Source organism: Polypterus senegalus, chromosome 10, assembly GCF_016835505.1.
Source record: "Polypterus senegalus isolate Bchr_013 chromosome 10, ASM1683550v1, whole genome shotgun sequence".
In the NCBI taxonomy this organism is placed as follows: domain Eukaryota; kingdom Metazoa; phylum Chordata; class Cladistia; order Polypteriformes; family Polypteridae; genus Polypterus; species Polypterus senegalus.
In genome coordinates, this window is record NC_053163.1 from 2590577 (window position 1) to 2607441 (window position 16865).

General features: G+C 46.4%; 2 protein-coding genes across 7 annotated transcripts in view; both read left to right on the top strand.

The window, feature by feature from the left end:
• sez6l2 (seizure related 6 homolog (mouse)-like 2) overlaps nucleotides 1–731 on the top strand; it is a 31514-nt gene extending 30783 nt beyond the window's left edge. For all 5 annotated transcript variants that reach the window (XM_039764868.1, XM_039764863.1, XM_039764865.1 and 2 more), the window contains one exon: nucleotides 47–731. In XM_039764868.1, coding sequence (XP_039620802.1) covers nucleotides 47–76 — 30 coding nt within the window. In that variant the 3' untranslated portion in view covers nucleotides 77–731. The remainder of the gene's footprint in view (nucleotides 1–46) is intronic.
• A 6641-nt stretch (nucleotides 732–7372) lies between these two features.
• On the top strand, nucleotides 7373–16575 carry LOC120536486 (BTB/POZ domain-containing adapter for CUL3-mediated RhoA degradation protein 1-like). 2 transcript variants are annotated; one of them, XM_039764871.1, is made up of 7 exons: nucleotides 7373–7454; nucleotides 14433–14722; nucleotides 14799–14968; nucleotides 15042–15131; nucleotides 15214–15266; nucleotides 15354–15549; nucleotides 15639–16575. In XM_039764871.1, exons 2-7 carry the CDS (start codon nucleotides 14443–14445, stop codon nucleotides 15867–15869), a joined length of 1020 nt encoding a protein of 339 aa, XP_039620805.1. In that variant the 5' UTR covers nucleotides 7373–7454; nucleotides 14433–14442; the 3' UTR covers nucleotides 15870–16575. The 2 variants fall into 2 exon arrangements, with proteins under 2 accessions (XP_039620805.1, XP_039620804.1); XM_039764870.1 differs by lacking the exon at nucleotides 7373–7454 and adding an exon at nucleotides 7465–7506.
• The last annotated feature ends 290 nt before the right edge of the window (nucleotides 16576–16865 follow it).

Below are 16865 nucleotides of genomic sequence, written 5' to 3' on the forward strand. Positions count from 1 at the left end.
GCCATGGTAATTCTGGTGATTGTCCGCTTGCTTATTTTTTCTGCAGGACACAAGGGAGTATGAGGTGTCCATCTGAGGACTAGCCGCCGCCTTTCTCCTCACCACCTGACCTTCAGCTTCCTCCAGACCATCACCACAAAAGGCAGTGCCAACACCACCTGTCCATCCATCGCCTGCATCTACCAGGACACCTGAACACCACCCCCCCTCATCCCCCCGTGGCAGATGGATGGACTAGCACAGCATTATGAATGTAAATAGCTGAGCCCATCAGACAATTACTTTGTGCCAAACTACTGCCACCCTGTGCCAGGGGTGCCCACTCCAGCCAAGTGAGCCCATTGCCAAACCTCTCGGTGGGCAGGCTGCTCTTCATGCCCCCTAGTGTCTCCACATTACACCAGCCCCCCCTCCCCACACACACACCCCCCAAAGCCCTCGGCAAGAGCAGCCGGACCTTAGCCAGAGGATCGAGCCTGGACACACGCAAGGCCTGTATAGATAGATATTTTATTTTGACTCCAAGATGTCGCTTTGGTGGGTTTATTAGCTGCCAGCCCAACGCCCCCTTTGTAGGACAGCGCTGTTCTGGTGGCAGTGGCCACTCCACCGTCCTTCAAGGCGCTCGGCTTTCTTTCATTTAACCTGCATGGTCCGTCTCTGAATCTGGATGTTCATCAGTATCCGTGTTTACAACTTGACAATTCTTTTGTAATAAAAAGATGAATGGAGTGATGATGCTCTGGTGTATGTGGGGGCGAGTGGGGGTGGGCATACAAGGGGCTCCAAAGGGTGATTAAAACAAAACAAAAGCAGATACTTAGCATTCTTTACTTTAGAAATGAGCACCAGCAACCCCATAGTGACGGGCACTGAACTCAGTCAGCAGAGTCTTCTACTGGTCCAGCCAGGCTGCCACAATAAGAACAGGCGTCACTTGACAAAACTCCTGGGGGGCTCCTGGGGAAACCAAAACCTCATTCACCTTCATGCCACCATTATGAAGTTATTCTTCACACAGAAAACCAAAGACACGTGGAATAAGTGGTGAATAGGAGGACTTCTGGGACCTTCAAACCTCAACTTGATGTCACCTTGGAGGAGTTAAGTGGAGAGGACTGACGAGCTTTATTGGGCCGAATGTGAATGACTTGTTCTCGTCTAAATCTTTCTAATGGTCTAACATTCATTACAGACCGGGGGCAGGGACCACCTAGGGACCCCACTGCCAAAGGGGCCATAACCAAATACGACTTACAGGTCCATACTTCAGAAGTATAGATGTTCCCCAGTTGGGGAATTATCAGTATGGTTACGTGTTAGCAGAGAGGAAACTGTGACGATGGGCAGTATCGACAATGACGGGGGGCCTGGGGTAGTGGGCGGGGCCCCAGTGGGAGGGCAGATCAGGTTCCTCACCCGTCACGGCGTCATGCGAATGATCGATCATACTATTAATAGTGGAAGATGAGAGGATAAAACCATTGCACAAAGCGGCACGTCCCGACTGTGACTTGACCAGATGAATACCAATTACGACAAGTTTGGGTTCCTGCACAAATTCAGATGCATTACGAGCAGAAGTGAAACGGATTTGAGAGACGGTTATGATGTTCTCAGCACCATTCTAAAAAGATGAAATGAGTGGGTCTGATGTTGAGGCTCACCATTTATGTGCCGAATTTGCACAACTTAGCTCCACAAACTATTTCTGCTTCATACACGAGAACAATTTGCAAGATTCTTTCCCAAACGTCTCTGTTGAATTACGCATCACTTTGACAATTCCTGTAACTGATTATGAATTGACAAGCCTGACACAACATCGATTTTAGCTTAGCGTTAGTATCAGCTGACCACCAAGTCGTAGACTTCCTCCATTATTCAGACTTAATCAAAGTTTTGCAAAAATGAAAGTATGCAAGGTGTTTTTACATTAAAGGTTTGATTTACACGCTACCTTAGGTATGGTCAGTAGATTCCTTTGATGTATTCCTCTCAAATCTGATATATATAATCATAAGCTATACATCACTAATTATTATCATACCTTTATACGGATAGAAACAGCAGGGCCCCTAAAAACCTAACAGCGGGGACTCTTTATATGGATGGGGACCAAAGCAGACATTACGGTGGGGGGGGGTCACTGGTGTTCTAAACCTACTTGAGGAAGATCAGATGTTCAAACTAGGCCTGTCCTCAGCGTAACCTCTATGGGGTCCACTCCACCCAAATTCACCTTCTTCAGCACCATTAAGGCCAGCAGACCCATCCAGCCTGCCAGACAACTGGTTAGGTTGGACCCACCGCCATTCAGTACCTACTGATTGTATGTTTTTTTTTACTCATGCCAGTCAGATGAGCGTAGTTCTTCACATAAACCTCCATTAGAACCGAAGGACACACAGAGCCACCTTAACAGAGGCCCAAATACTCTCTTCACTGATGTCCTGTGTATCAACACGGAAATCCGGAAGTGACGCCCCGGGGCCTTAAAGGGTGCAGAAGTGCTTGGATACACATTGGGTACGGTCACCTTAAACGTCCCTTGCATGTAAGGACTGCCGGACTAGAGTTTGGGCATCAGAGTGGGTAATGTATTATCATGGGATGAGTGGCACTCCCCCGCGTTTGTTATTGGGTGGGTTTACTTGACACACATACGCAGAAAGGCCCTCATACAGAGACCCCGTTCACTAAGGCACTGACTACCCACAGCCTATTACTCCTCGATACTCCATACAGGGTCTCACCAGCTACGACGCGAACAACACACTGGTGTCCACAGACCTTAAGGCTACGTTGGTCCCCAAGAACACTGTAGACACCTAATGGCAGACTCACCTTCACTACCTGACCGTAAAGGCTAACACACCTTGAACCTCTGAGAATAACCCTACCACCCAATTACCATGAGGCTCACACTACTGGGGCACCCCCTTAGCCTGCTAAACCATGTGAAGAAGAGAGTGGCAATGTGCTCACACTAGGTGCCCTGTAACTGTTTGACACACACACACCCTGTCATGAATGATGCCAGCACAGCTTATGACTCCACACAGGACCTCACTGGCTACGGTGTGAACAACACACTACTGTCCCCGAGGTACCCCGAGACCTGAAGGCTCACACACTTGAGAAGAAGAGCCAAGACAAACTTATGAACCAGTTACGGTGGTCTGCTGATCCCACTGGGGTCCCAGTTTTTACTTCATTACTTCAACCACTCTTGATATATCACAAAAAAAGTATAAATATTCTAAAGTCAATTTAGTATTTATTAAAAAATGACTAAGAGCAGGAGAAGAAAACACAGCAAAGTCTGGAACTCTCTAGTTCTAGTTTACTGAAAGTTAGCAGCAACATCAAGATAGAACGCGGCCCTTGGCTGCTCTTCGATTCAACGGTTGGACGGATTCACGAGTTTCGTTCTCAAATATCCAAATGCAATGGCATCTTTCTCTGATGTATCCCTTGCCTTTGACATCTTTTTTCAATCCCTTTGAGGGATCGTCATTTATGTCACAAAGTTCCCATGGGGTTCCAGATCTCGTCATACAGGGTGGCCCACCTCCACCGAGACAACTGTATTGCGTGGTGAAGAGAGGAAGGATCAAATCTGGAAGTCTCACTTACAGAAGGTGCTAAAAAAGTGACCGCCTTGTGCCCATTTCAGAAGGGTCACGGACACTCTTTGTAACGTCATGGGATCGTTTCGTCTCGGTGGAGACGCGCCACCCTGTACTACACAGAGGTGATTTTCAGGCTATCCTGGTTAAACTGAATCAAAGTAAAAAGGAAACGAAATTGACCTAAATTGGAAAAACAGGCCAAAGGTCAAAACACGGAAATCTTTCGTCAAAGTCAACCCGCGATCAAAACGTTCTGAGTCAAAAACAATGGTGGGGATTCGAAAAGGCACAGGATGGACTAAAAAAAAGATCTTTTCAAGAGGCACAGCAAGGCGTTTCTGTTAAACTCAGACAGGCCAGAAATGTCCAGGATGATCTTTGCATCAAAGCAAACTTGACGTCACAAGCGAGTGCACCAGGGGGACTTCTGGGAAAGATTTCTGGGGAGACAGCAGAAAGAAGAAGCCAATGCAACAGCGCTCAAACGGGAAACAAAACAGAACGGGATTAAATCATGAACTCTTCCAGAATAGATTCTAGACAAGATTAAAGTCCAAATCTGAATTCCCCAAATCTCAAAACCTTACGATCCACAAACAGATTGACAGGAACAGCGCAGGAACGGAGACAACACGTGTGTAAAGGTGAGGGCTCTTAACAACGGTGATGGATGGCTCTGCCTAAAAGCTGTCATCCTCGCATCGGTGCCATCTCTCGCAGTCTCCAATTCCTCTCCTGTATAATAATCATTTTAAACTAAGATTTCTTACAGGAAAGGAAGAATGCAGAGGTGAGAAACTGCTGGTACATTTTAGGGTCATAGGAAAGGAAGACTGCAGATACGGTTAAGGAAATTGTAGATGGTCTTTATAATTCATCGCAGGTCATTTAAGCAAACCTGACATCTATACATCCACAGTGTTGGTTTTATCCTCCAAAACAGGTACCCTTAGCCAGAATACCCACCAGAATGACAGCACCCACACCTGACTCACCCAGCGATCGTTGGGGTTGGCGTTGTCCAACACCTTTGGAGGAGGAGGTTAGCTGTTGGTTCCTTGTGGTTCAGAGAACTGTAAGGGTCTCACAGTGACACCTGGAGGGGAGGAATAAAGGGGGGTGGGCTTGAGAGCACAGCAGGTTTGTTACCATGACATCTCATGTGGTATTCATTACAAGTATTGGCTGTAAACACTCACAAGACCCCCCCAAGATGGAGCACAGGTTAATCGACTTGCTCCGGTCACAATGTGAGCAAGAGGTGCAAATTAGGCCTGAGACCCTGCATCCGGTGACAGTCCTGGGTAATTTGGTGCCCCAGTCAAGATCTCACAAAGTGTGCACCTGCAATCCCCTCACCTCAGGAACACAAACTGTACTGGTGAGTACATGACGGCAACTACACTGGCACAGGCATGGAGGAAGTTAAGAGCTAGCAAGATGGTGGGGCTTAAGCGGCAAAGAGCGGTGACCAGGTGGGTGGCAGAGTGCGTTGTAATGAAGAGTCACCTGGGTGACTTCCACCGGGTTCCCTTCCAGGTTCAAGCTGCACAGGACACATTAAAGAGTCCAACTAACCTTTACATCCAGGGGAACATTCAGTTGCCCTTCTGCCCTCTTTGTACAAGGAGAGAGCCCTTAAACCGCCATTGGGGGAGTGGAGAAGGGCATTACAGGTGGCATCACAACCAACTGCTAAAGGAAGTTATGGATAACGTTGCCACAGACCTCAATGTCGCTAAGCATTAGGCCTACCATCCTGCAAGGAACATCGTCCTCTGTGTCAAGGCTGGCCAAAACGCCAAATGATTTCTTTACAGTGGAATAACTGGTTTCAAATATTCTGGCAATTTCTTAATGAAATATCCTTGCCAGACTCGTAGGCATCCACAACGTTCTTTCTGAGGGCCGTTGACTCCAAACACATCAAAGAGGACACCAGACCCTCAACCCGTGTGGTTTAAATGAGACAGTCAGGCCTTAGGGGGGCTCTAATCATCTGGAACACCTGACTCTGATTAGATGGATTTAAAGGGGACCCTGAGCTTCGCAATTTCGTCTAATCTGTATACTTGTATATGGTTGAGATGACAATAAAGTTCACCTTCACTTTGAACGTTTATGTTCATTTACATTATGAGAATCAATAGGCCGTGTCAGTTTAATGTGTCATTTGCTCAATCGCCTTTATCTGTAGATAATGTGTGGAAAACGTCAACAATTTCCATGGAGCATATTTACTATTTCACATGGCCGTAAATGTACTCCTCAACACAACCAATTGTTCCCCATCAGCTGCCATTTGCTTTATGCTACATTGCTTAAACGTGACTACTTCCTCTTCAGATTTATTTTTTACACATACTTTTTTTACTTTCTTCATTAAGCGTCTGCTTTTTAAGATGAAGATTATCTTCATGCTAATTCCTGCAAAATTCTTTCTGCTTTTCTTTTTTTGTTTGTAAGAATTACTTATCAATACTTTGAAATTACGTCAGTTTTTCTAATTTTTATTATTTGACACCTCCTGAGTCACCAGTACAAGAAACCCCCCACCCAATATATTGTTCAACGCATCATGAGGTCTTGTTATGCAAGACAGCAAACGTTTTGGGGTCTCCATCCCTATTTGTGGCTCTCTAGAAAAAAAACGACTAATTTTTAAGCAATTTCTTGACCACATTTTTGCAGCAAAAGTGACCATAAGGATTTGAGGTCGCAAAGGCCACATCACTTGAACCCAAGGGTTCACCCCCTAATGGCGTACGAGGGGTCAGTTACTCATCTTCACAAAAAAAAATTAAAATTAACGTTTTATGCAATTTCGAGGTTGCTAGCCACAAAAATGTTCATATTTTTGATATCTGATAATTTAACAGTTGAAATTGTTCCATTTCAAACCTAAGCATATGAATTGAATTCGTAGTTGATCTATTCCTAGAAATCTAGCAACTCTATATACATCTATCAGGGGGTAAAAAAAGATAAATGTCTATACAACCGAAAATATTTAGCTTTTAAATGTTTAAATTGAAACACGCATTTTAAAATTTCAAACATTTGTCGCAGCTGTTTCTCTTTATTGTGTACTTCTCCCTCAGTACGTAAGTTATTACATTTTTTCATGCAGACCCCGAATTAGCGCGGCTTTCACTAACTCAGACTTTTTTATACTGCAGTTTGTCATACGAGTATTTATTCCACTGCACAATACACACAGGACAGGAAACCTGCCTTGAACAGTACAAGGTCACCTGCGAAGTTTTTAAATTCTCTCCAATGATCTTTAATCCCAAACACTGCGGTCCAACATAAGGCTTTAAATATTTCTCCTAACACTACTGAAAATAGTTTTGTTGATATATAGTGAAGAAACTAAATATGCATTCCATTTCCATTATACAACAAAAAAGTCTAAAAACTCTAACACAGAAAAAAGCTTACGATATTCATGTGCCTTAACGACTGAATAAAATAAGCCTAAACTTTTTGACACGCGTGCAAGAACGGACACGCCCACCTGACAAGTATAACCCAATGAAAAATCATCTCCCCGCCCCAATACTTGAAAGGCCCTAAATTGAGCCAATCTCAGATGACGCACGTCCCTCAACCCGTGGAAGGGAAGTGGGAGGGATCAATTGCGTCCAACGAGAAAGTGATACACTATCGACCAATACAATCTCGTATTCTGTTAGGCCAACGCCTGAGCGACAGAGAATAAAACCAATTGTAGCGCCAAGGAGCGCCAGGTCCAACCCATGAAAGGACTGCTTCCTGTGTTTGTTGTTGCTGTGAAGAGTAGGACTGGAATCGCAGGTAAATCATCGACACAGTGGCGCGGTGGAATGAAATTGTCAGGGGAGGGCAGGTCGGTGAACAGTCGTCTGATTCGGGGGTAGAGTTTAGGCTAAGAAAGGAGTTTCCGTAGGGCAGCCGAGTCAGGATAACGGAATATAGAAAGTAACGTCTTTATGGGTTGTCACCAAGAAAGAATGTAGAGTACGCAGAAAGAAACGTAATAAAGCACTGTTTGTGACTCGCACGTTGAAAACTGCTTGTGAATTTAACCAGTCCGATCGACAAAAATTCACGAGTGGTTGGAAGGGGACCGTGTGAGACATACGGTTCAGGTGAGACACAGAGCCGAGGGCAGCAGCACGGATTCATCGATCCCGTTGTCGAGTCCTCTTAATCCAGCTCGGTGGGGGTTGTCTGTGGTTTTTTCGGCGTTGCTCCATCACAGGGCACGTTGACTCATACGGGGTTGGCTGTATTTATTTATTATTTTTAAGTGTAGGACATTTACAGTGTGGGCGACACGGTGGCGCTGTGGTTAGTGGTACTGCTTCACGGGGACAGTTTTTTTGTATGTTGTTGGCTAAATACGAAGGTAAGCACTTTACCGTACTGTGCACAGGGGACGATATTCCGATTGTGGGGTCATTACTGTCACGTGTACAAATTACAATTCTTACTTTTTTTTTTTTTAATTTGTTACTCAACATAAAACACATTGCCGTCCCTCTTCAGTGCCATTATTAAAGTCCTAGCCTGAAAAGTCTCAGGACGTATTGTATTTATTGCATCATTGCAAACCGAATATTACGGTTCTTGATGTCACGCTACTGTCGGTAGCTGTGGGCACTTGCCCCTGTTGGGACATCACGAAGTACATGACCAAGCTGGACCTGTAGAAGTGATGGGGCAAACCAGCGAAAACGTGGACAATGTTTATTAAAGGCCTAAAGAATTTAACGTGTCACAGTGCATGCAAAGTTATTCAATAAATCCACCTTTTAAAGTCGTGCCATTAAAAAACAATATCTTAAGGAGGGAAATAAAAATAAATAAAAATGGTTACAATCTAAAGAAAACGTATTCCGCTTTCATCGCCAGGACCCTGAAACAAATCCCTCCAGCTTAGTCTGCCACTTTTCATCCGTTCCCGCACCTGACTTGGGAGACGAGATCATCACATCTCCTCTCCCAACGGGATCCCCAGTAACCACTTCCAGGTCTGCCTTGTCAGTACCAATGCTGCAGCACTGTAACCGCTGATCCTCCTGCCTGGGGTGGCTCTCCATTTTCTTCTGCTTTCTCCGAAAGTTAATCGACAAACTCGAATTGTGCTGGGCCCCGAAACTCGATGGCCAACATCAGACCTGCTCCCTCGTGTAGATCAGCAGAGCCATTGTGACGTTCTCAAATCAGAATTCTCCCCACACTGCTCTTCTCATGATTTGTTTTTTCTTTTTCTTATTCCGCCCCTTTGTTTGTTCTTTGTTTCATTTTTCTGTCTGACATGTACCCTTCCTTTTTTATCGCTGCTTAACTTCAGCTGGTGTCCATTAACTACTGCGCCACCTTCTCAACTGCGTTAAACGGTCAAACATGTGAGCCACTAGCTAGTGATGGTTAAGCTGCTGGGCAGTGCTTAGAAAAATACTAACTTATAGCTTTAGAACACCTCATAACCCGACTTGCCAAACATCCATACTTACAAGTGGGAGCGGCACAACAATCCACGGAAAATGTTAAAAAGGGGAAAAGGAAAAACCCAACATTCAAAGCACCAGCCTAATCTTGTGTGGGTCCCCTTAGGCTGGTAAAAGAGGTCTGACCCAGCGAGGCCTGCACACCACAAGCCCTCTGAAGGAGTCCTGACGTTAGTAAAAGATCCGTTCAATCTCGTATGCTGCGAGTTGAAGCCTCCATGAGTCGAAATTGTTTTTCATGCACATCACACAGAGGCTCGACTGGATTGGGATCTGCGGAGTTCTCTTGACGGTCGTTTTGGATAAAAAAAAAATCCCCAAAGTCACCTGTGTGGTTATAAATTAAAGGCCAGAAATGCATACATGATCGACGTGGCACAATGCCACTCGGCAGAATGAATAAACTGGCATGTTCAATCGTTAACCCCATGCTGTTGACCGTTTCTTGGAAGTTTTGGGTCTCCCCCCTCCTATTATACCTATGAGTGCCTGCTTGTCCTGGATATATGGGGAGGATATTATAGGATACAATAATATTGATGATGATGATGATGATTAAAGGCTGATTTAAGGTATAAAGCATTTCTCAAATGGGCTTTCTGCAGATACCGTCGTTCTTTTGTTCACCACCATCTTGGATTTCACTCTTCACATTCACTCCTGGCCCGTTCTCCGTAGTCGTGCCTCAACTGCATGGACGGTGATGTTGTTTTCTTTGTAAGCATTTGCATGGCTACAGTAGACAGGAACTATGGGTCAATGGTTCAACCCAATCTCATTGAATTTTGTGATTCTGCCACACTAGTCGGTTTGTTTCAGGGGCCTAAATTGAATTTCTATAGGGTGGTCCAGATCTAATTATGCAATTTTCATTCCGCTATAACTTAAGTTTATTACATGGAAAATCGGCCGAAAAATCCCTGACCATCGAGAAGTGTGTGAACTGACGACATGAAGAATCGTCTTTGCGCCGAACTGGAATCGTCCCCACATAAATCAAAGTCATCCGGACGATCTGGATCTGCATAGTTAGATCTGGACCACCCTGTGTATTGTGATAAACCGCACGATGGTAATGGGGTATGCCGGTATTCAGAGTACAGCAACACCTTGTAAATTGCTAAGGCACCTTAGGTTTTCTTTCATTTTGCTGCTGGAAGTAAATGGTATATTTTGAAGCCCCTCACACTTTGTCTTTGCCCACCATGATTGGAGCTCCGAGGGGGGCCCATGCTTTTTGATTTTTACCCCCGTGTTCTTTGAACTTATGTAATTGTGTTTTTTTTTTTTTTAACCATGTCATTTTTCAGAGTGTGTGTCGTAGCGGGGAGGGGGCTGCTGTGAAATGCCTTTGGTTATCTGCTTCACAACCATTTTGAGGTCCAGACTGTCCGGGCCGAACTCCACAGGCGGTTAAGGTGCTTTTCCACTGCATAGTACGGCACAGCACGGTTCAGTACAGCTCACCTTGGTTCGGCTCAGTTCGGCTCGGTTTGCGTTTCGACTGCAGTTTAGTACCGCTTTAGAGTGGGCGGGATTATTCACGTGTCGTTATAGTTGCGCCGCCTCTAGTGCCGTGACACCGTGGAACTTTTACAACAACACGCAGACAACGACAACACTTTAGCTCGACGACGTGCAAGGGTAAGCATCTAAAAAAAGCACATCACTAGCTAACTTTTATCACTGTTGCAAAGCATAAAATGAACTTAACTGCCAGTGTAACATTAAAATGCTGATTCTGTATATTACAGATCTTCCACATTTTGCAAAAAAGTCGCCGCAACAGACCATCTGTTTGGACATTTAACCGTGCTTCAGAGTGGTGGGATGTGATCGTTCCCGGTTTTACAAACACTCAGTGGCTGGAGAACTTTCGAATGTCTGAAGAAACATTCATCCACTTATGCAACAAACTGCGTCCAGCGATGGAGAGACGGACACAAACTTCCACGTGTATAAAGAAAAGAATAGCCAGTGACGCAGTAATGACGATTTTCTCCGGCCAATCAGTGACCAGCAGTTTACACGTCACGTTTTGGTAACGGTTCAGCGCGCTTGGAACCTCGGCTGAGGTGGTACTAAAAAAAGGACCAGGTACAAGTTACTGTTCCCAGTGGAAAACCCCCCAAAAGTGAGCTGAACTGAACCGTGTCGTGCCGTACTATGCAGTGGAAAAGCGCCATTAGTTCTATCAAATCCTCGGTAGGGTGGCTGACCAACTTGACTGCCCCCTGCTGGCAGTGTCCACCCAGTTACCTTTTTGTGGCCACTAGGAGGGCCCCTGACAAGACCAATCCCCTAGGGTTACCTCTCTTTGTCTGAAGGGGGCTTTTCAGACCCTCTGTTGTAGGTTTAGTGGGCCAGTATTGTTTCACGTACTGAGTGTACGGTATTACGCTACATCCACCGTTCTGTTTTTTTGGTTTAAAAATGCAGTCTCGATTTTATGCCTTTCAACAACGCTGCCCCGCCATTTTTTTAGCCACAGTAAACTGAGACTTTTGAAGGAGCTCCTCAGAGTCGGATATTCTTGAAAATGCAGCTCGGAGTTTTGGTGTAGGAGGGTGAAAATGTAGCTCGACTCAAATCGCACTCCGATTGGTTTGTGCTTATAATGTGGCCCTTACCTGATCGTATCCCGCTCAGGGTGGTCACCAGTCAGAGAAGGAAAACATATTGCAGCACCGAGGAGTTGCCTTCCGTGACGCTGCTTTCGTGTGTGCGTCTGAATTGCACTTGAATGCTGCATACGTGCACAAAAGGCCGATGGTTTACCGGCCAGCCCTTCAAGTAGGACCCTTCCTCTCCCTGTTTCTTGTGACACACGCCTGCCCTGTGTAGGTGAGCAGCGTCTTCTTCATGTGCGTTTTTTAATGAGAGTGGAGATACTTTTGTAGGTGACGTGACAACACAGCCCCAATTTTGTTTAGAACCTCCATTTTCATTTTAATGGGTAGCAGTGTCGATGTACCCTTATTGCTGGGTGTGGAGTCTGCACCTACAACTCCACACCCCCAAAACCGTGTTTGTGTGGTGGTTCCCGTCGCCAGGGGGTTACATTAATCGGTGATTCCAAACTGCGCTTTTGTGTGGCTGATTCTGGGTGAGGTGGACTGGCACCCTGCCCACAGTTGTTTCCAGCTTGATTAGGACAACCTGGAGCTCCAGTGACAATGTTAGGATACTCTTGACCTGCCATTTCACACAAGCTGCCCACTTTGAGGAGACCTCTGAACTTCAGGGGCACGGTGACGTGTTAAGGAGGGGGGTGTCAGTTTGTTTAGCCCAGACGTTGCACTTCCACTCCTTTAAGATGTCGATGAGTCTGTTTAGATAAGTTTGTGTAACCCCAGGTGGCACCTCGACTCACGTCACTGCAATAAAAGCAGGGAGTGAATGGGGAGAGAGAGCAGGACACCAAGGCAGCCAGGAAGTAGCCATCTTATTGTGTCCCATACGCTTCAGGGGGAAGATAAGTCCTTTTAAAAAGGCGAATTACCGCTTGAGTTTTATGTGGCGCTGCTCACGGTGAGCACATGACGATCAGAAGTAACAAATAATTTGATGCCCTGACGCGAATGGCCGAGAGTGCAGCGCACACTGGGATTGTAGGACTAGAAGGTGTGATGGCCGCCGCTTTCCTTCCGTCACTCATCTTTAGGCCAGGGGGGGGTGAATCACGTTGGACGGATGCAAATCGGAGCTTTCCTGGAAATGGAATCCAACATTTGGAACAAAGGCAGAAGTGTAAAGGTTGAGGCACCTCCTCGTCGCAGGATGGCTCTTCATAAAGTGCTGTGAGGAAATGTTTGCCCCCTTCCTGATATCCTCTGTGCTGTGTATATATTTTTTTTGATTATACTTTATTAATCCAAAGGAAATTACTTGGTTTTCGCATACCCCTTGGGGTCAGAGTGCAGGGTCAGCCATTGTGCAGCACCCCTGGAGCAATTGAAGGTTAAGGGCCTTGCTCAAGGGCCCAGCAGAGTAGGATCTCTCATTTGACATAATGGATTGCTTCAGCTCTTTAGATGTAATAATTAGATAAAGGGTAGTAAGACTGAACATATAGAAGTATATTTAAGTCCCGTTTTCCAGCTCCTGGATTGCCCCCTTTTAGTTCCTCATTCAAACCAGTGACTAACATCCGTTGATATTCCGATTCCTCTGTCTGAACACAGGCCAGCCATGTAATGTAAAGCTTGACGGTGGAAGTCGAGACCACTAGGCCTCATTCTCAGAAAGTTCCAGAAGAGACGACGAAGAGGAAAGTTGTCAATACAGTTCTGTCAAGATGAGGCTTCAAGTTCATCTCTAAGGCACTACGACTCCATTATTGCCAAAGGGAGAACATTTGGGACAGCAGGCCTGCCAGAAGGACCCCCATATGGCACAATGACTACTCCTTCAAGAAGAGTGTGCCAGAAGAACATCCAGAAAACCTGAAGATGTCTCGTGCCTCAGCAAAGGTTCGTGTTCAAGATTCCTTGTTAAGAAAGAGGCTGAGGAATAAAGGGTTCCAGGTAAACGTCAGTGCAAAGGAACACCTGCATGATCTCCAAGATATGTGGAGTAATGGAGATCTCTTTGGACAACACACAGTGTATGTACCATGTCTGACATTGGACAGTAAGAACATCAGACCAGCAGTAACGCCTAATGGCGGGGTAATGGTGTACAGATGCTTTAGAAGGCCTGCCATTATGGAACAAACTGGTAAAATGCAGAATTCACAGAATATTCTTAAAGAAACTGTCTGTGACGTCAAGCTGAAGCGTCATTGGGTAATGCAGCAGGACAAGGAGCCAAAACACAAGACATCTGAATGGCTCAGAAATTTTGCAGTGGCCTTGTCAAAGTCCTGACTTGAACCCAGAGAAGATGCTGAAATGAGCAGTTGGCACTCTGGTTGACCTACTGGTGTATCTGAATTCAAGTGGGCTCCTCCACTCTGATGTGAAAGGCTAATAATCACATTGCAGGAATCCTTCAGTTTGTTGTTTGCTAAGGCCGTTGGAACCAAGCATTGAAAGTATGGGGGCAATTACTTTTTCACATGGGTGATCGGGGTGTTTTGGTAACTTTTGTTGTTTGACTACAGAACGTAATTTTTTTTTTAAAGCTGTATTGGGCATTCACTCGGGTTCCCTTTCTCTAATGCTGCCTTCTGTCTCCAGGCCTGAGGTCCTCCTTCAGTTGAAATGCTCACAAACGGAGAATAGGAGGAAGGGGGCAAATACTTTTTCACAGCACTCTGATGAACACGCGTATCTTTTTCTCTTTCATATCTCTATAGGTGGCTCACCATGTCTGCCGAGGCCACATGCTGCTCACTGGGGGAGTGTACTGGGGCGAGCGGGGGCGCCGGGAACATGCCAGAGCTGTTACCTGTGGCAGCTGCCACCATGTCCACGGCCACCCCCCTGTCGTACGAGCTCAAGCCCCTTCCGTTCACCAGCAGTAAGTATGTGAAGCTCAATGTGGGCGGCTCCCTTCACTACACCACCGTGCAGACGCTGACCAAACACGACACGATGCTGCGGGCCATGTTTAGCGGGCGTATGGAAGTATTGACCGACAGTGAAGGTGAGGAGTACCCGCCATTCTGTTCGTCTGCCCGCTCGTCGGCCCACTGCTCACTGTTGTCTTGGTCTCTCCATAGGCTGGATCCTGATCGATCGCAGTGGCAAACACTTTGGCACAGTGCTGAATTACCTACGTGATGGCACAGTGCCGCTCCCCGATGCTCCCAGAGAACTGGAGGAGATCCTGGCTGAGGCCCGCTTCTACCTGATCCAGGGCCTGACTGAAGCCTGCCAAACTGCTCTACAGGTGGGCTGCTATCCTATCATGCCAGTTTTCCTCTTTCTTTCGCCACTTCACACTAGCCCTCTCGTCCCTACAGCAAAAGACTGAAGGCTACGATCCAGTGTGCCGTATCCCCATGATCACTTCCCCCAAAGAAGAACGGAAGGTCATCTCCTCGTGCAACAAGGCGAGTGTCCAACCTCGCCCGATGTGCCCTGTTACCCGCTCACTGGGCTGTTTTTTTTTTACTTTTGTTTATGTCTTAACAGCCCGTCGTCAAGCTGCAGCACAACAGGAGTAACAACAAGTATTCCTACACAAGGTGAGCACGGTGGGCCTTTTTTAGGTGCTGGTGGTCCCATCAGATGAGTCCCTCAATGTCTTTCTCCCTCTCTCTCTGTTATTTCAGCAACTCTGACGACAATCTGCTGAAAAACATTGAGCTCTTTGACAAGCTGGCATTGCGTTTCAATGGTCGCATCCTCTTCATCAAAGACGTCTTGGGCGATGAAATATGCTGCTGGTCCTTTTACGGGGAAGGGCGCAAGATCGCCGAAGTGTGCTGCACCTCCATCGTCTATGCAACAGAGAAGAAACAGACCAAGGTGAGTGGAGGAGGTGGCGTTGATTGGCCGGCTGGTCTCCCCCATGGGTGCCCACTGCTCACTGGTTTTTAACTGGCTGTCTCCTGCAGGTCGAGTTCCCCGAAGCTCGGATCTTTGAGGAAACCCTCAATATCCTGATCTACGAGAGCGGCCGGGCATCCAGTATGGCGTCTGCTGTGCTGGAATCCTCAGCCCTGGGCCTTCTGCCCGAGGAGGAGGACGAGAGGGGCCGAGAGAAGAGGGTGCGCAGGATCCATGTTCGGCGGCACATTATGCATGATGAAAGGCCACATGGGCATCAGGCTGTCTTCAAAGACTAAGCTGCCTGTGTGTGCCCAGACCCCATCTGACCCCCACCCCACCCCCCCTGCTGGCCAGGAGGGGTATCTGCATGGTGACCTCAAAGGCTGCCAACTAATGGTTCCCACACCCCTGAACATTCCCAAGGTGGGCAGTCGGCTTCCTGGGATATGGAGGGTGGTGCCCACTGGGTAGGTGAACCGTATGACACCATCCCATCCCAACACACCCTGTTCACATTTACATTTTGGAATAACTTGCCACTAAAGTTTTGTATTTATTGATTGTGGAATTCCACAGGTACGTACCCATAACCTTGACCCCCTAAGACCACCGCAGCTGACCATCGGGCAAAGGGACATGAAAACAGTTGGCAGCTGCTGGGGCGGGGCTGTACCCAGTCTGGTGGTGGTAGTGCAAGGCACTATATGCCAACATGCGTGGTTCAGCTACACTCCTATCCCAAAATTACCCTCTGCATGAGGAAGAGGCGGAGGACACTAGAAGAATAAAATGTTGCATTTCTGTCATTTTTTAAACTAATTTGTGTTTTTGTTTTTTTTTTTTTATGTTACTTTGCAATTCTCTTTTTAATTTTTTATAAATGAAATGGTCCTGTTGTGTTGTGCTTGACTTGTATCTTGTCTTTTAAATTATTGTAACTGTTTGAAAAGTTGCAAATGATGGTACGGAAGAAACCCCTTAATAAAACTAAAGTGAACATGGCTTGTAAATGTGTGTGTGTGTTTGTGCCACAACTGCTCAGGGGGCACTTTCGCCCACTGGTAGACTCTGCCATCAATTGGCAGACTTTTTTTTTTTTTCTTGCGGTCTCTCTTTGGTAGGCGCCCTTCTCCCAATAGTCCCCCTCTTATGGGGTCTCTCTTTCTCTTCCACTCTTTGTCACTTTATCTCGACTGCCCTTTACAGGTCTTCATCTGTCACCAGTCTCCTGATGGGCTCTCTCTCTGTCCCCAGAGTCTCCCCTGCCACTCACAACTATCCCCCTTCTTTTT